The 17467-nt window shown below is 50.1% G+C and overlaps 6 protein-coding genes across 6 annotated transcripts; 3 read left to right on the top strand and 3 right to left on the bottom strand.

Moving 5' to 3' along the window:
• Positions 1–1419: 1419 nt before the first annotated feature.
• On the top strand, positions 1420–1792 carry PFLUO_LOCUS1705 (uncharacterized protein; the record flags this gene model as incomplete). The annotated part of the gene is made up of 2 exons (XM_073778769.1): positions 1420–1597; positions 1653–1792. 2 exons carry the CDS (start codon positions 1420–1422, stop codon positions 1790–1792), a joined length of 318 nt encoding a protein of 105 aa, XP_073635791.1.
• Positions 1793–4278: 2486 nt separating this feature from the next.
• On the bottom strand, positions 4279–6591 carry PFLUO_LOCUS1706 (uncharacterized protein; the record flags this gene model as incomplete). Its single annotated transcript, XM_073778770.1, has 3 exons — positions 4279–5157; positions 5222–6311; positions 6368–6591. The coding sequence occupies 3 exons, from the start codon at positions 6589–6591 to the stop codon at positions 4279–4281; spliced, it is 2193 nt and encodes a 730-aa protein (XP_073635792.1).
• A 1238-nt stretch (positions 6592–7829) lies between these two features.
• PFLUO_LOCUS1707 (uncharacterized protein) lies at positions 7830–9856 on the bottom strand (the record flags this gene model as incomplete). Its single annotated transcript, XM_073778771.1, has 2 exons — positions 7830–8815; positions 8869–9856. 2 exons carry the CDS (start codon positions 9854–9856, stop codon positions 7830–7832), a joined length of 1974 nt encoding a protein of 657 aa, XP_073635793.1.
• A 1511-nt stretch (positions 9857–11367) lies between these two features.
• On the bottom strand, positions 11368–12885 carry PFLUO_LOCUS1708 (uncharacterized protein; the record flags this gene model as incomplete). The annotated part of the gene is made up of 3 exons (XM_073778772.1): positions 11368–11768; positions 11827–12421; positions 12481–12885. 3 exons carry the CDS (start codon positions 12883–12885, stop codon positions 11368–11370), a joined length of 1401 nt encoding a protein of 466 aa, XP_073635794.1.
• Positions 12886–14748: 1863 nt separating this feature from the next.
• PFLUO_LOCUS1709 (uncharacterized protein) lies at positions 14749–15367 on the top strand (the record flags this gene model as incomplete). Its single annotated transcript, XM_073778773.1, has 3 exons — positions 14749–15036; positions 15099–15143; positions 15206–15367. The coding sequence occupies 3 exons, from the start codon at positions 14749–14751 to the stop codon at positions 15365–15367; spliced, it is 495 nt and encodes a 164-aa protein (XP_073635795.1).
• A 682-nt stretch (positions 15368–16049) lies between these two features.
• On the top strand, positions 16050–16935 carry PFLUO_LOCUS1710 (uncharacterized protein; the record flags this gene model as incomplete). The annotated part of the gene is made up of 3 exons (XM_073778774.1): positions 16050–16174; positions 16247–16390; positions 16437–16935. The coding sequence occupies 3 exons, from the start codon at positions 16050–16052 to the stop codon at positions 16933–16935; spliced, it is 768 nt and encodes a 255-aa protein (XP_073635796.1).
• Between the last annotated feature and the right edge of the window lie 532 nt (positions 16936–17467).

The following is a 17467-nucleotide window of genomic DNA, read 5'->3' on the forward strand; positions in this document are numbered from 1 at the left end:
TAAAATGATAAACGCGAACACTTGAAGGCGATTCTCGCCAATTGCAAATAGTCGACCTGTTGTGACACAGGAACACTTGAAGGCGATTCTCGCCAATTGCAAATAGTCGACCTGTTGTGACACAGGAAAAAGACTGCGTTGTATGACCATTTCAGAAGAAGTAAAGTAGGCTATATACGCATCATGAAGTTCAAGTCGATTTTCGATCAACTTAATTCTCCGTATAGAGAAGGCTAGAATTATTTCCGACGTAGCGGCTTTGTGTCTGATCTGCAACAGCTTCATATTACACATCGGGGTGGCTTTCATTCAAGCAATTTTATAAGAAAAGATAAGGAATTGATGAGAGTGCTACTATACGTGCAGCAGATCTTGTTGCGCCTAATACTAGTATTCGCCATCATACATCACATAGAAACTTCTCGATTGGAAGCAACTCTACAAGGAGTACCTATCATAAGCGATAGAAGAATATAATTAACTGCACTATAATCACAGTCGACATGATAGTGCAGACCAAGTATAATAATGCCAAATCGGCTGTTCTACTCTAACTAGGCCTTCTTAGAGGTAAATCTTGTGTACGGAAGCTTGATGAAGCTTGTACTGCGCAAGCGATCTCAGTTTCATGTCGCAATTTGGGTAGTCGCCAATTCTCTCCTTGAGAAATCCATGCCAGATTCATGCGCCCCTGAGTGTTCAATCAGAACGTCCTTGCGTGCGAATGCGTATTGCCGTAGGAGAGAATGATAATTTTTGATTGGGAGGAAGAAGGGACACTGTAGGTCACTGGCACTTTTCATACGAAACAGATCCGGGATTTTATCTTCTGTAGCAAGACTCCCTGTTTTGACGCGCGTCTGAAATTGATCTCTGATTATAGATAATGTCTTGGGGGCGGGCATACTGACTCGTCGTGTTTAGACGGCGAGATGTTACTGATAGAGAAATCCAGAATTTAGTTTGTGTTTTATGAGTCAGTCGCAAGTGCATATGAGATTATTAGACTCTTTACGGGCTTAGTTTTGGCTCATTTAGAGATTGCATCGCGTCGTATCTAGTCAATGTTCCTCGACAAAGTTCTAGTACGTTCCAAAGAAAAACCCAGCCTGATGTTTTCGCAAACAAGGAGCACCCGCTGGCATGCCCCACATTCGGGAGTGACAGAAACAGACCGTGCCCAAACTGGTTAATTGGGGCTGGCTCCGGTTACTAACAACACACCTACTGCGGAAAGCGAAAAATCCGGGGTCACCGAGCTTTTGAGCAAATGGAGTTAGGCTGGCTGGCGTCCGCCTACATAAAGAGCGCGGACCGGAACTGGTCTGGCATCTAGCTGGATTATTGTGATATTGCTATCTCATATTGATCGCTTGAACTCATCGTTATATTTGACAGAAGCTGTTTCTGGTTCTCAAAATGGAGAAGTCCGCAGAGCATGTCGACAATGCAGATGAACAGAAGCTCGAAATTGCGCAGATGGAGGGCATCACTTTTCAAGCTGCCCTGGAAATCTCGAAGCCCAATCCATGGGCCAAGGGCTATCTGCATATGTACACCGTTTGTGCGCTGATTTTTCTATGCTCGACTATGAATGGTGGGTTGATTTTTCGGATTGAGATATTGACAGAAAACTATCTTACTCTGGATAGGCTACGACGGTAGCCTGATGGGCAGCATCAACGCTACCCCGAACTACACTCAATACTATAACCTGCCCGCGAAAGGAAATGCAGGCACTGGGATTGTCTTTTCTATCTTCAATGTACGCAATCAATCCTCATGTTCCTGAATAAATGTCAGGTTGAGTTTACTGAGAACGATTTAGGTTGGCCAAATGGTTGGCGCACTGTTCAGTTGGGTTGCAGATTGGCAGGGGCGTCGACTTCCTATCTTTGTGGGTTGTCTCGGTGTATGCGTCGGCACTGTTGTAACAAGCGTTGCTCCAACCATACCAGCGTTTGTCGGCGGTCGATTCCTGCTATCCTTCTTTTCGACCCTAGCTACAATGAGTAGCCCGTTATACTTGATTGAGATTGCAGCTCCTCAGTATCGTGGCACTATTGCTGGTCTCTATAACACACTTTACTACCTGGTATGTAGCACCTCTGTCGGGGATGTTTGCAAAAAGGCTGATAATTACCAAGGGATCTATAATCGCGACGGCTGCCGTATATGGAGCACATCGAAACCTCTCCGATCATGGAAATTTGGATTGGAGACTCCCATTATGGCTCCAAATGTTATGCCCAGGCATCGTTGCGCTAGGAATTTGGTTTTGTCCTGAATCTCCGCGGTGGTCAGTAACAGTACTTTCTTCTCAGCTTTGAAAGCAATCGCTTATGAGATCAACAGGTTGATTGGAAAGGGAAAAGTAGCGGAAGCCAGAGCAATAGTCGCAAGGTTCCATGCCAATGGTGACTCTGACCATCCACTTGTACAACTTGAAATGAGTGAAATGGCCAATTCCCTCAGTGAAGAAGGGATGGTGGGCTGGCGAAACTTTTTCGACTTGCGCGTGCTTGTCAAAACTAAAGCAAGACGATACCGTCTCATGCTCAATATGAGCTTTGCCTGGTTTTCCCAGTTTTCTGGAAACAAGTAAGGCCATATGCTCACATTCAAAGCAATGTATTTCCGAACGATTACTGAACCCCCTTTACTTAGTGTTGCCTCATACTATCTCCCATATTTGCTGGAGAACGTCGGCATTACCGATACGAATACCAAACTGCTCCTGAACATTGTCTATGCCATTACGGGCTGGATACCGGCAATTGCAGGGGCCCGATTCCATGACATTATTGGACGAAGGAAAATGCTGCTGGGCGCCACTGCTGGCATGATTCTAGCCCTTGCGGTAGCTGCTGGAACTGCGGCAGGATACGTTCACACGGGCAGTAAAACGGATTCAAACGCATCCATTGCCTTCATCTATATTTTCGGGTCGGTATTCGCCTTTGCCTGGACTTCAATGCAACCCATCTATCCAGGTGAAGTCCTGTCGAACGATATGCGAGCCAAAGGTATGACTCAACTCTCGCGTGTCCTTATCGGCTTTACTAACTATGTGCTCTTGAATGCCTTCAGGGATGGGTGTGTGGCAAATAACCAGCGGTTGTGCCTCATTTGTCAACACCTTTGCTGCTCCAGTAGCTCTCAACAAGGTACGCCCAGCATACCACGGAGGCTTGTCTCATTACTGATGTGTTTTATAGATCGGATATTGGTTTTATGTGTTCTTTGTTCTCTGGGACGTCCTAGAGTTCTGTGTCATCTATCTTTTCTTCGTTGAAACTAAAGGACGAACCCTTGAGGAGTTAGACGCGGTCTTTGAGGCGCCTAATCCTCGGAAGGCCAGCACAGATCCTAAACTGCTCCTCAGAGGGGGATCTAATCCCGGAAATGGCCAAGATGCAGTACAGCAGTCAACTGTCTAGAAACCCGAGAGATTTGAGGTATTTGTGTTAGTACCTGCGACTTATCCTTGCTAATAATGTCACCACAATCTTGACGAAATGCGGGGTTGGTAGCAGAATATGCTCCTCGAGATTAATTCGCGCTCAGATTAGCCTGAAGAATGCTTGACTGGACCCGTGGCAAGAATAGCAGCGATCGGCACTGAATACAGGATTGATCAGGGTGGAAACGTTGCTTTCGAGCTTCTACTAGCAAATACCAAATATAGAATTCAGCAGATCCCAGGTGAAGATATGTACCGTAAATCAATTTAGGAGAAGCAAATAAACCGAAAGTAATTGATACTCTCCACATCAAGAATAACAGAAAAACAGGAAGATATTAGATCTACTCGCACAGGTAAACATGAATACCCCTCAGAATGTTCATATCGGACAGGGTCAAGATTGAGTTTAGGTAGCAAGAGAAGATCTCGATTCATCCGCGACGTTTTAAGGAAAGTATACTACTTAAGAAGCGATTCGGATCGACATACACGGCTCACTATTTAGTACCATTTTGACCAGGGCATTTGATTGAAACTCATCCAGAATTATCAAAATGTACAGTTGCTTGGTTCTGGTTACCATAGTGTGCGGAAAGATGGCCTGGTAATGTGTGTATTTCCTTCTACATTCAGTACCAACCCAATGACCTCTCGGTTCTCTAATTTTGTGGGCCTGTCGCAGAATATACTAAAAAGGAAATTGAAAAGAAATTAAATTTCAGGGTTTCATTGAAACATGACGATAAGTACACGAGATCTTTCTGTTTTGGTTCTAACATCATTCCGATGCATAACCCAGGTAGCTTTGTCTGTCAACCCATTAGTTGTTTCAACTCATCATCCGAAATAGCAGGTGCCATCAAGTCTAATTGGGCGTCGACACCAGTCAGACCAGACCCTATATCCCCCCAGCTCATATAATCCCACGGGTACTGTGCATCAAAATTGTCTATCTGAATATTCAGCCACTCCAGCCCATCTTCTTTATCCGAAGTCTCAGCAGTGTGAGCGAAATCAGATGTTTGCAAGACATCGGTTGATTCGACGTGTCCGGGGGTATATGGATCTGTCCGGCGCTTACTGGCCTCAAAAATGCGAGAAATGGCATTTAGGGACTGCTTGGCGGTTGGCGCAAAAGGATTCATACGAGAGAGTGTGAGCATGGCGGTCTCGACCTGGGCCTTGCAGGACTCCAGAGAGGCGCGCTGATCACTGGCGGTCGAGTCGTGGATGAACAGGCCAACTAGTGGAACCATCGTTGCCTGGAAGATCATCCAGACGGCATTCCAGCAAATGAATGGGTCCATTTTGTTTGTGGCAGCTATGCTTTCTATAGTTTGCTCGGCAGCTTCTCGACATTTCTCGATGGCCGCACACTCCTCAGCTTGCAGTGTGATATATGGGGCTCGTCGGATCGCATAATTCAGGAGTACTGGACGGTAGAGTAGCATGAGCTGATTCAAGTAGCGCCAACGCATGTTTGTGCGCACGATACTGATTTTCTCGGAGCATGGTTCGTGGTCCTTCAGCACTGGGGGCAAGTTTTCCCACCACTGCAGCAGCTGGGCTCCGCCGCGCGACATCTCCGGAGACCTGACTAGTGGCACAGCAGCCAGTGCCTCCTGGATCTCGGTAGCTATTTTCGTAAAGCGGATGTTTTCTACTAGTGGAAGAATGTCCAAGACGTTTTCCTGTCAAGCGTATGTCAGGGCTACGGCACGCATACAAAGTGGAAAGTGAGAGTAATGGACGCACCTTATCTTGGACGCAGGGCGCCTTTACAGTGATAGCCGGACCTGATCGGCCCATACTTGGTCTTCCAAGGGTCACACACGCCCAAGTGTCCATGCAGAAAAGGGACCACCAGACACGGCGTTTTAGATCCGTTAAAGCCGCCTTGTTGGAGTCGGTTGTTTGGGGTCCTGCAGAATCTTTCGCCGGCTGGCGGCTATTAGTATGCTCTCTGTGTAGTCCAAGAGATACTGCCATCCGAAGAGCGGCGCCCATCAAGGAGTATGCCATGTTTGGTTGGCTGATGTAGTGACAGTACCAGCCACCGATAAGCCCTAGAGCCTGGATACTTTCAAGATTCGAAGTACCCAGGGACCTAAGGCTGAGATGGCTCATAGACCGATAGAAATAAGACTGGTGGGACTGATCGCTCGCAGAAGTGGCTGCAATGCACCCAAGAGCCAGGACAATATTCAGCAGTGCTAGCCAGTGGTCATCCTTTCTAAGGCCGGCTCGGTATATTTCGCGGAAGCTTTGCTCGTCTATCATTGGTGCAAATGGGTGAAAGTATAGGAAATAAGCATTGAGCATCTCAAGCTCCGAAAGTGATGGTGGAGGGTGTGGTGGAAGCGGCATGTGATGGATCCAGTCTGAAGGCCGCTCGTACCTCTCAGTGGATGATGTACGTGCAAAGTGGAAAGCGCATTGGGGGTCAAGCCAAGTGATAACCTTCAGCACAGCCTGTACGGAAGAAACTCCAAGATAGGACGAGGGTTGTCGGACGAGGAGTGACAAAGCATTAACCTCATCTGAGAAGGCTCCCATAAGAGACGCTGTGGAGCCTGCTGGATTGCTATCTGGAAACTCTTCCGGCATGGCCTGAAGCGACTCTAGATTCTCAACTTCATTCGACGGCGGATCACTGTATGTGGCATCCGAGACCGAGGCAGGGGGTGATGCCTGGGACTGCGTCGTCAAATTGAGCGCCGCTTGCAGGAGGTTGCGGTCCATGAGACCTGGTAGTCGTTCTCGCGGCAAGTTGACTATGTTTTCTGGAGCCACATTGGGAAAGATCTTGCGCAGGACGCTCCTATATTGGGCCATGGTAGGATGGCTAGTTGACCCACTCAGCTCGGCTTCATAGACATGGTGATCGCAAAAGAGACTCACCTATAAGGCGCCCGCGGCTCTGAATACTGGCACTCATCAGACCTGTGATACCACCGACAGGACTCGCACGGCTGCTCGCCGTCACATTTGATCTTCCGAGTCCGGCACGAGGTGCATGCATTTGGAATTGCTCGCGGCTGTCCTTCGCGACGTTTAGCACGCTTGCGAGCCCTCTCAGCCGTTCCTGGATCAGACTTCTCCACGCTTTCGAATGTGTGGAACATTTTGAGAAACAGGTCTGGGGGCCGAAAGGAGCTGCGGAGCACTCCGGCAATGATGTGAATCGGGTTGTATGAATGTGGGGAAGAAGGTCCGGCTTAGATGCGTTAAACCGTCAGTGAGGACACGGACAAGTGCGAGCCCATGTGATCAATCAGGGGAAGGGACTACGAGCAAAAGATCCAGAAACAATCGCCCAACTTCGCTTAGCTGAAACATTTTGTGTGGCCACCAGTGTGCTTCCCCGCATTTTGCTCGTTCCACGTGTGTTCTTCAGCCTAGGGTCCATTTTTACGATTCCTTCTCCTGGTTGGAACAATCAGATCAAAAGTCCGATCAATTTCCAGGGTTGACTGGCTCGTGGTCAAGTTCCGGGAATCCGAACCTGGAGAATCAAATTTGACGGACTGCGAGGGGGTAGTATCGCATAAAACCATCATCAACTACCAAATAATATTGGCTTCCCCTGCCCGACCAGGTAGTATCCATCGCAGTAGTCTTTGCAACTGGCCCAAAACGTCTACAGCCCCTCGGAAGACGCACCTCCGTGCCGAAAACAGCAAAGGCGGGGCTAATCCCCGTTGTATGTACCCCAGACTTTTCGAGAACCGGTCCGCTAGGGGACAAAGTGCGTTCCTTTATGCAAGCAACTACAGTCTAATGCAAAACATTTTTGGAAGAAATTTGAAATTCAGCTATAAAAACATACATCAATCCATGGCTCATTCGACGAAGAACAACAGATCAACTCCATGAGATCAAAGAAGCCTTAGGTATCACACCACCCCACGCGAACAAAAAAACACATGGGAAACAAAAGAGAGATTGGGTGTGTGAAAGGTAAAGAGGAAAGCAATAAAAATTTTCGAAGACAGCGCGCAATAAAAACATCCAAATGCAATGGCAAGATTCGCTCGTCAACTTTTAGCCATGGGTCATTTTTCGTGGCAAGAAAATGGAATGGAATAAAATGCGAGTGTGCTTTGCTGTTGTTCATCAAACAAAACTCCATTATTTGGAGACTCGAAGATATTGAAGGCAAAAGGTGGGAGGAAAGGTCAAGTGATGCGCCTAGGGAAAATCAAGTCTGCCAGCGACTCGTAGACATATAACAGCGGCCGTTTGTATCATGCTAATCTTTTCGGGAAAACATCCCAAAACTTCGTGGAATCGTAAAGAACCGACGGGTTGCTATTCGGTCTATTCAAGCCGTCACAGACTCGAACAAAAATCAAGACGATGTTTATAACGGGAGCTGAGTACGACGCTGAGCATCCATGAGCTTCCGTCGCACGGCCTCGCCACCAGCGTATCCGATTGCCTTGCGTTTCCGGGTCGGGGTGCGCTGGTCCGCGTGTTTGGCGTGGCGAAAGACGCTGGCAGGCCGGGAAGGCGAGTTGGCGGGCATGAACTCGCGGTGCTGGGGCAGACGCAGCAGTGTCTGGTACCGATTGTGATTACGACGGAAGGCCGTCACAATGCCCTTGTCGAGGTGGTTGAGGAACTGCTCGGCATTATTGGCCTGCTGAGACTCCGAGTGGCGGGTCGGGGTTGGTGTGCCCATGTTCCGAAGGGAAGGCGGGGCCATGGGCGAGATGAGTGTCTCATCGTCAAATGGCTTGTCCATTTCTTCATCTTCATCTTCGTCCGAAGAGTCATTGCCGAAATCGATGAAATCATCAACATTGAGAGAAGCCTCTGGGTCATCTTCGTCATCTTCTTCGAAGGAACTGTCGATCGTCAAGTCCTGCGAGGGATAGAAAGCTTCCGGAGGACCCATGACTTGACCGCCGGGTGTGAGATCGTTGCCGAGGGCCGTCATCATGAGATTGGCGCTGGAGGCCAGCATCGGACTGAAGTCGGTTTGATTCGGGGACGCGAGTGCATCAGTGTCGCTCTCATCGACCAAGTGTAAAGTGGTCTGTCGCGGGCTGTTGTTGGCGGTGCCCGGCATGCTGTTCGCGGCAGAGTCGAGCCAATCGTGACGGGATGAAGCATAGGCCGGAATGATCACCAGATGCTTGCCAGTGCAGTCGACCAGGGCCACCGGCTTGTGAGGGTCGGCGATGAACGTTCCCATGATGGGTCCACGGCGGCGTGGAAGACTGTCACACTGGTCGTCACCCGCGGCGATCAGCGAATCAGCCGAGTCCCGACGAAGGAGGGAACGAGGGTGGGTAATCGTCGCCGGGGGCGGGAGGTCTTCATCCGTAGTGTCGCCATCGTCGGCTGGAAATGGATTAGCATAAATAGAGCAATGTCAACAAGATTCGCCTGCATACTCTCATAACCACTGAGACTCCCTTCGGAGGAGCCGCCATTGGATTCAACATGATAGATATTTCCGTGGCCATAGTCGGCATCGCCAAACATCTCTTCTGACTGGCGACGATGGCTGCGGTGCGCCTCATTGTCACTTTCAATCATGCGACGCAACTGCGGATCCAAACTGTCCTGCTGCAGGAAATCGCTTGGGATTTCATCGTCCGTGTGGGAGTCGCTGTCGGACGAAGAATCCGAGCGCTCCTCGAAGTGAACACGTCGAGGCATGGGAGTGTCAACCGCTTCGCTGGCCATGTCGGTTTCACCAAATGTATCCATGGCGCTGTACAGATGTTCTTCATCAAAGAACGACGCTGTGGGGAGGATCATCTGGTCTTCAAAGGTACCCGAGTTGACCCAGTCAATCCCTTCATGGCCGATATCAGATGTCGGCAGGATGCGATGATGGTTCTCAGACTCCATAATCATCATCTCTTCCAGTTTCTCAACGTCCTGCTCTTCATCATCGCCGTCAGTGATGTAGTCGACGCCCGCATAAATATCATCCGAGCTGTCATCCGACTCGCCGGGATCGCTGCTAATATGATCGTCAAATTTCTCGTCCAAGACGCGTCTCCGCTTGTTCTGGGTCGGTTGACGCCCCGCCTTATGGGTTTTGCCTTGACTACGCCCATAAGACGGGGCCCGCGCTAGTGGCCGGTCTTCTTCATCATCGGCGTCATCTTCCGACTCGTCTGCTTCTTCGCTCAGCTCCTCCAGGGAGGAGACTGACGATACGCTCGATACGGAGGTCGACGACGCTCTTCGTTTTCTCTGGGCCACGGCACGGCCGGCGGATCGGGCATTGCCCGCTTTTTTGCTCTGGTTGGCACCTTTGGGGGATTGGTCGGAGTGCCGCATGGTGTTCGACTCGGGGGTGGTGGGGTGGGACTTTTTAGCCGAGCTCTTGTGTGTCCGTTTTGAAGAGTGAGGGCTTGACTGTGGCATGTTTGACAATGACAGCAAGTTCAATATTGTTTGTTTGAAAAAAGTTTTTGCTGGGTTCCCCTCGGCAAGTCGATTGCGTCAAGTTCCAGTGGTCGATGGTCGTTGAGGGAAAGAAGGGTAGAAGAGATCTGAGTTGACTCGTCGGTCGTAATCGTATATCGTGAAATAGGAATTCGGATTATGGTGATCGGAGTGGGTGGAAAGTCGAGGGAGGAGGAGGGGGAGAAAAAAGACTTTTTTTTTGTCGGGGTGGGAACACCTCCAGTCCGGCACGGACGCTGAAGTGCTTCTTCTGGGACTGTACTTGGGGGGCAATTCCAACGCAGTGGACAGCGTCGAAAGAGAAACAGATATCGAGTCGAATTGGGAATCCTGGGAGCTGCTGGACTGGGGAGCCTTGGGAACAGGCGCCCCAGCGGGGGATTTACAGCCCAGCAACAGCCATTTGGCGTGAATTCTGGACGATATCTGGGTAAAGTGCAGTTCGTATGAGAATAGGGTTAGGGTATTGTAGGTAGACTGGAAGAATGTTGGCGTGGTGAAGACGAGAAGAGAAAGAAGAAGGGAAGGCACGGGAAAAGAGACAGAAGTGGATTTTTCCTGGGAAGTGGGGAGCCCCGCTGATTGGTCAGGAAAATGGGTGCCGGGGACAGTTCATTGGCTGGTTCTGTTCACCGCATCTTCAGCTCTCCATGCTACAGTATGAAACTAGATAACCCGACAAGAATCTTGTTGTTGAAGCGAGCGAATCCACTCGAGAGAGGAATACCACGGTAGATGGCCAGTCCCACGAGAATAGTCACCGTCTGACTGCACGACGATGCCTCTGATTCATCCCCGTATGACACACGCGCTAGATGAATCATGCGCAAAGACTACCAAAAGGCCCTGGGAAGGATCATTGGCTGTGCGGTCCATTTCAGCGGCTGTTCTAGGGACACGGGAACCTGCAGGAATCCAGTCATAGGTGGATTATCACGAAGGGGCGGTAAGGAGTGCGATCGACGCTGCACTCATCTAGGGTGTGGCTAGTCAGTAGTCTGCCAATTTGGTCGACTCACATTCTTCTGCGGTATAGCGTCGTTGGACATCCTAGCTAGGATCTTACCCTTTGCTAAACACCACTGTGTTCTTTTGTTCTGCCGGCTTGGAGCCCGAGATCATCGCCCCGCAGTGGCTGAGCGATGCGATAAAAATTCTGCCAACAACCACCCTAACCATTGAGCCTGTTTCTTTCACCCTTGCACGCGGTATAGACCTACTAGTTGGATACAGACTTTATTCGAATATTGGTATTACTATTCTGAATCATCAAACGAAAAATAAAATAATAAAAAGAAGCAAAAAACAAACACGTTCATGAGTCATCATCGTCACTAGTCCTGGCCGGCGCCTCTCTACTGGACCAGACCCACGATTCTCCGCCCGCTCCGATCTTGTACCACGGTACGCCTTCCTCCGAAAAAGATCGTCATACAAACAACATGGCAGATTTTTCCGCTGGCACAGCATCAAGTGCCCGGGTAAGGAGCAACATCCTGCGACGACTGGGATTTGGACCGAGAGAAGATCGAGAAACGTGACTTGGAGCGCGATGGTAGTGGTGGTGGTGGGGTAGAGCTTTCATTGCCATTATTGGTACCTTCCGGGGCACTCGGCGGAGCCTCGGAGCCGCTGCCGGGCTCGGTGGCCGCCGAAGCACGCGCTTCCTCAACGTTTTTGACGCCCTGACGCACCTCGTCGGTCGAGGCACCTTGAGGCGCAGTCGTTATAAGGGTCTCGGTTGGCCGAATTTTGCCCTCGGAGGCGTCCTGGTTCAGCTGGTTGATCTCTTCCTCGGTCACCAGCCGCTCGTTTTCAAGGCGGACTTCACGGCCGCGCTTGTGGCAGTACCATAGCACGAACAGTAGAACTAAATACCAGAAAAGATTAGCAGAGACCAAAATTAGGAATTGCACCCAGTCACTTACTAAATAATGCCAACGACCACAGCACATTCATGCCCAGCACAGCCGGGAATCGAGCCCGGAGAAACGCCATAATGGACCGGAGCATCCCCACAAGGGCAGTCGGCTTACCCACCAGCTCCTTCAAACTCGGGACACTGATGCCCATCTTCGAGGCAGCGGCAGCGGCCTTGCCCATATTTTCCATGTTGACACCGCTCGCACTAGCTCGCTCACCGGCCACCGCAAGCATTTCCGGTGCAAGAGTCTCGGTCCATCGCTCGGGAAGCTTCTCGATCAGCTTTTGCAAGAACCCGGGCAGATTCGAATAGGTGTCCTGGAGCTGGCGGTTGCCGTTTGTCAGGAGACTCTCGAGGTCATGGTACGCTGTGGGGGCCCCATTGACCAGGTCTTTGAAGATCAGCTTGAATTTGCGCAACAATTCTTGGGTCTCGTCGCTGATCGAGAAGACCCGGTTGTTATCTGCGGCGAGGTTGAGCCGGTCTAGAATGTCCGTCACATCCTGGTTATCTTGCTGGGTATTTTGGCCATCATTGGTCGACGTATCGGTTTTGGTCTCAGATGATTGCTTCTTATCTGATGTGCTTGCTTGTTTGTCCTAGAACCTCTTGGGTTAGCATGGGCGTGGGGCGACTGTTTACTGGGCACGAAACACACCTTGTTCGAGTCCGAACTCTTCCTGGTAAAAAAACTCCATCTATTCTTCTTCGTCTTCTTCTCCGGCGCCTTCACGTTTGATTGGCTCGCCGGCTCAGGCTTCGGCGTGTCGTCCTTGGACTTCTCACGCGCCTCTTCTCCTAGCTGTTTTCCAAACTCGTCGGCAGGCGATGCGGGCAGCGGGATATTCGCAGCCCCTTCATCTACCGCCAGTGGCTGTGGTGGGTCTTCAGTCGCGGCCAGTTGCGGGTGTTCACCGTCAGCGACAGATCGCGACGACTCTGGCTCCGCGGTGACTTGCTGCAAAAAGGCCTCGTCCTCCGCAGTCAGGACGGGGTTGTGATCTTTCATGGCCTGTGACGAACGCCGGCGGTTTTTGATCTGGGAGACATATTCGCTTGCCATGGTGGAAGATTCAAATGGGTAGGAACTGCTGGAATGTTTTGAAGGAAAACGTAAAACCAGCGCGTAGGTTTGAAGGGTCCAAGCGCATGGGAGAGGGCTTTGACAGGTCAACTCTTGCTGGTAATAGAGTGTGAATCAAAGACAATAAGTGGTTTGCAGGAAGATCTAATTTACAAGAGATCAAGCTTGCTTTTAATAACCCTTGTCTCTGACCGATGATATCACTGACGGCGTCTTACTGCCCCGCACTCGCCACACTATATATCTGCACCGCCACACCCAAGCCCTAATGCCCGATCTGGATCCTCAGATGGAGATGGTGATGGAGATGAAAATATGCAGTAAGATGTAGGGTATAATGAGCCTATTTCTCTCTCTATCTCTCTCTGCATATTTTTGAGCGATATTTTTAAGCGAGATCCCCTTTTCCCACTTAAGCGGCCAGATCCATCCATTTCACATGTCTGTCGGATTCCCTGTCCGGTTCTATACGCCCTAATGCCGGGTAAGGCGAAGCGAAATATCGACTACCATTCCCATATCAAGCTAATGTACGAGAATGCGGGGAATTCCCTGCCAGTGTTACATTGCAGTCATGATATTGGGGACAAGCCTCGGTTCCAACTGCCGAATCTTCAACTGCCGAACCACCATCTCGGCATTGTCCTAGGGTGGAAAACGTTGATTTGTGGAAGATTGAGCAAATGCCAGAAGTCTGTAGCTCCTAATTACTTATTATTAAATAACATTTGTCAGGTTTCTTGCATTCCCCGCGTTCTAGATCAGACTTTCGCTTTCCGGATTTCTCCGCTAGGCCTACGGAACGTCCCCTAGATGCTGCACGTTGCACATTCGAGATGTTAGTCGGCAGGTGGGGCTCATAGACTAAGGTCTATAGATTACTCGCTTTAATGGAGACCCTGGGGTCAAAATGTCTCCTGGACTAGTGGCCTCTCGAAATCTATACAGCTCAGCCCAGTGTTAATGAATCTAGCGCTATTCCTCACCTCGGCTCACGCCTGCCCAGCCCTAATAACTCCATTCGCCCTATTGATCAATTCAGAACGGCGATCGTCCCGAAAGTTTATTTGTATCGAATGTGTGCAGGCCAAGACGCTATATCCCGAGTGCGATATTATCGTCACGGAGTTTTGTTTCAAAGTATGTCAGGAGGACATTTGGGAAACATCCGAGGCACTTGTCTTTCACTGTCGGACGTTATGGATGAGATAAACGAGATTATTTAAAGGGCCAGTTCTACCAACGATTCATTCTTTCTTTAAGCAGTTCCAAGTTCTTCCAATTTGACAACTAACGACTCGTTATATCACTTCTTCAACATGATGTTTCAGATTATTACTACCCTCTCCGTTGGAATGGCTTGTGTATCCCAAGTCTATGCAATTCCCACGCTGAGATCGAGAGCCACCGCCGGTATGTCAGGCACTTAAGTAGTTGTTCATTTTCATTGACCGCTTGAGACTAGACTCTGCAGCCTTTGCCGAGCTCCAGAGGGCTGCCGAATTATCCTCCGCTGCCTATACTGGATGCACGGGCTCGGCATTTGATGTGACAATCACGAAACAGATCAACGATGCCACTACCGACACTCAGGTATCTCTTCTTCCTTATCTCTAGATGATACATCACCGACACTATGCAGGGATTCGTTGGGTACTCGACGTCCAAAAACAGGATTTCCGTTGTCATGAGAGGCTCTACAACCAGTTAGTCCCCCGTTCCTTCTATCCTGCAAGAATATGGTACTCATATTCCCCAGCTGCCGATATCGCCAATGATATTGACACCACCTTGGTCGTCCCGTCCCTTTCCGGTGTCCAATTTCCCTCTGGAGTCCAGATAATGCAGGGCATTAACAGTCCTTGGTCCTCGGTTCATAGTGATGTGATCTCCGAGGTCGCGTCTCTTATCGAACAATACCCAGACTACACACTGGAGTCCGTCGGACATTCTCTTGGTGGCTCGCTGACCTATCTTTCCTATGTGGCGCTGGCCCAAAACTTCCCTGACAAGCAGATTACCAGCAATGCGATGGCAGCATTCCCCATTGGGAACGCGGCGTGGGCCAGTTTTGGAAGCTCGCAGAATGGAACATTGAACCGTGGGAATAATTTTGACGACGGCGTTCCTGTGAGTAGCTTCAGGTTTTTTACTGATACATTGATTCGTGGGTACTAACTTTGCTTCTTCAGAACATGTACGTCAGCGCTCCGTATAACTTTGTGCACTATGGAACCGTGAGAAACCCCCATACCACTGAATACATGGTTGTGTCGACTAATTATTATACCACCGATAGGAATACTACAGCGCCGGCACTGCTGCTACTTGTGTCCAATGCTCTGGAGAGCGGGACACGCAATGTTCTGCGGGTAATGGCATGGTCGGCGTCACTGCTGGTCATTTCTCCAGCTTCGGAGTTGTGATGGACGCTGCGGGATGCGGGTCTCTTACTCTGTAAATATACTATGGAACATGGGAACTGGCCGAAGAACCTCATGCAGTATGGGCAAGTGGGGAAACCAACGTTATTGACTTGATTGGGACATTGAAATGGGCGGATGAGCCATTCAACATGGCTAAATATATATGACTCTTTCCTTTTGCCAACTATCATGCAAATCATCTCAATTGCCAATTTTCACAGCTCGCCAGATTGGAAACAAACCATGACTCTTTATTGCCTGGGTGGGTTGTCAATTGTCCAACCCCTGCTATGGTTGCCTGCCAAGCACCTCTAGACACCGGGCCAATCCCATACCAGGATTTAGCGCCACATCCAGTCTAGTCCAAGTGAATCACCCTGGTCATGCGTTTGATATCACCTGACTGGGTCATTTAAGTAGTCGCTCTTCCCCCCCTCCCGTTCTTCTTTTCCTCACGCCTGCCAGAGTCGACAACACTCCGCTACGTAGGTCTCACCGACCCGCGCACGCAAAGCCATCCCGGACTTGGTTCTCCGGAGTCTTTTCAATAAGACTCGATCGGAGAGCCCCATTTCGTGGAAAGGGCTTCCAGACTCTCACGTGCCCCTGTGCATGACCTCGCAGCGTCACGAATTCCTTCTTTTGACCAACTCCGATCATTCCTTCTGACCGAAACTGGCTGTCACTCGGTGGGGTGACACCACTTGTGTCGTGGTTATGTTCAAACGCTCCTTTGTGTCCAAGAACCGGGCGGGCAAGACCGTCAAGGGTTCCAAGAAGAAGTACGACGAGCAGGCGAAGGAGAAGATGCAGCAGAAGGTCGAAAGCCCTCCAGGGGCAAAGTTGGTCATCCCGAGTATATTCTCAGAGGAAATCAAGAGCTGATAGAACACCAAATTAAGCCCTCTTACCAGTCCCATCATCACTGTAGTCGTGGGATCGGAACAGCGTCTTTTCGCCGCGCATGAAGATGTGCTGTCGCTTTCGCCGTACTTGGACACCATCCTCAAGGAACAGTCCCTGCAGGACGGCACTAAGAGGGTGGAATTGCCCGAAGAGTGAGTCGTTTGTTCAATTCTCCACATCACTTTCTTACCAAATTAGGGAGCCCGAGATCTTGTCATGTGTCCTGGAGTTTCTGTACAAGGGCGATTACTTCCCCCGCTTGATGCATGGGAAGCGTCGCGACTCGTGGCATCTCGAGAACGCCCAGGACCTCAATAACTCCGGTGGCCGCGGGTCGAGCGAGGCAACCCTCTTCCACCGCGGGGTGGGAGACGTGGTGCTCCGAGACACGGTGGTGTACTGCGCAGCCGAGAAGTACGGCCTGGAGGAGCTGAAGCGCCTCGCTCTCCGCAAGCAGGGCCTTCAGACCGGCATCCCGGCCGACGTGATCTTGCGATCTGCTCGCTTTGCGTACGACCACACCCCGGACTCGGAGTCTCGGCTGCGCGCTCATTATCTGGCTCTGATCATCCGCAGCCGCAAGACCTTCAAGAAGAGTGGAACTATGCAGATGGAGATGGAGACTGGCGGCAAGCTGTTTTTTGACCTGTTTGTGGCAATGTGCAACCATATGGACGATATGGCGGAGATCCGGTAGGATCTGTTCGACCTCTTCTGTTTTCCTGTCGTTGGCTCCCGGCTCATCCTCTCTGTGATCTCGTGCGCACTGGTTGCTGACACTCTTTTTCTCCACAGCACGATTCGTTCATCTAAGCTCATCTAGCGGGTTGCATCCTTGCTTCCCAAACCGGTTACGCGTGTGGGAAATTGAACCGAACATGGGAGGAGATTTTTGTTTTTTGCTTTCAACCGAATGACTATTGACATGAGAGTGACACAGTGATTTTTGCTTTGAGAGCATGCTAACATTCTCTTCTCGTGAGGCTGGCCGCCCTTTTTGGTTGGATCTGTTCCAGCCCTATTCTTTTGATAATCCCTTTGCAAGAATGCTCTGCTCCCCTCCACTCTCTTTCGATTCTTCTGCTACTGTCTGTGTCTTTACACTGTCCACACTCCTTTCACGACGGACATTGCCCGTCGTGTCGTATACCGGGTTGACCCAACCCGAGGATGACTGAGAAATAGGAAATGAGAAACTCGGCCGCCTCACTATTGTCTCACGTAATCCC

Source organism: Penicillium psychrofluorescens, assembly GCF_964197705.1.
Source record: "Penicillium psychrofluorescens genome assembly, chromosome: 1".
Taxonomy (NCBI): domain Eukaryota; kingdom Fungi; phylum Ascomycota; class Eurotiomycetes; order Eurotiales; family Aspergillaceae; genus Penicillium; species Penicillium psychrofluorescens.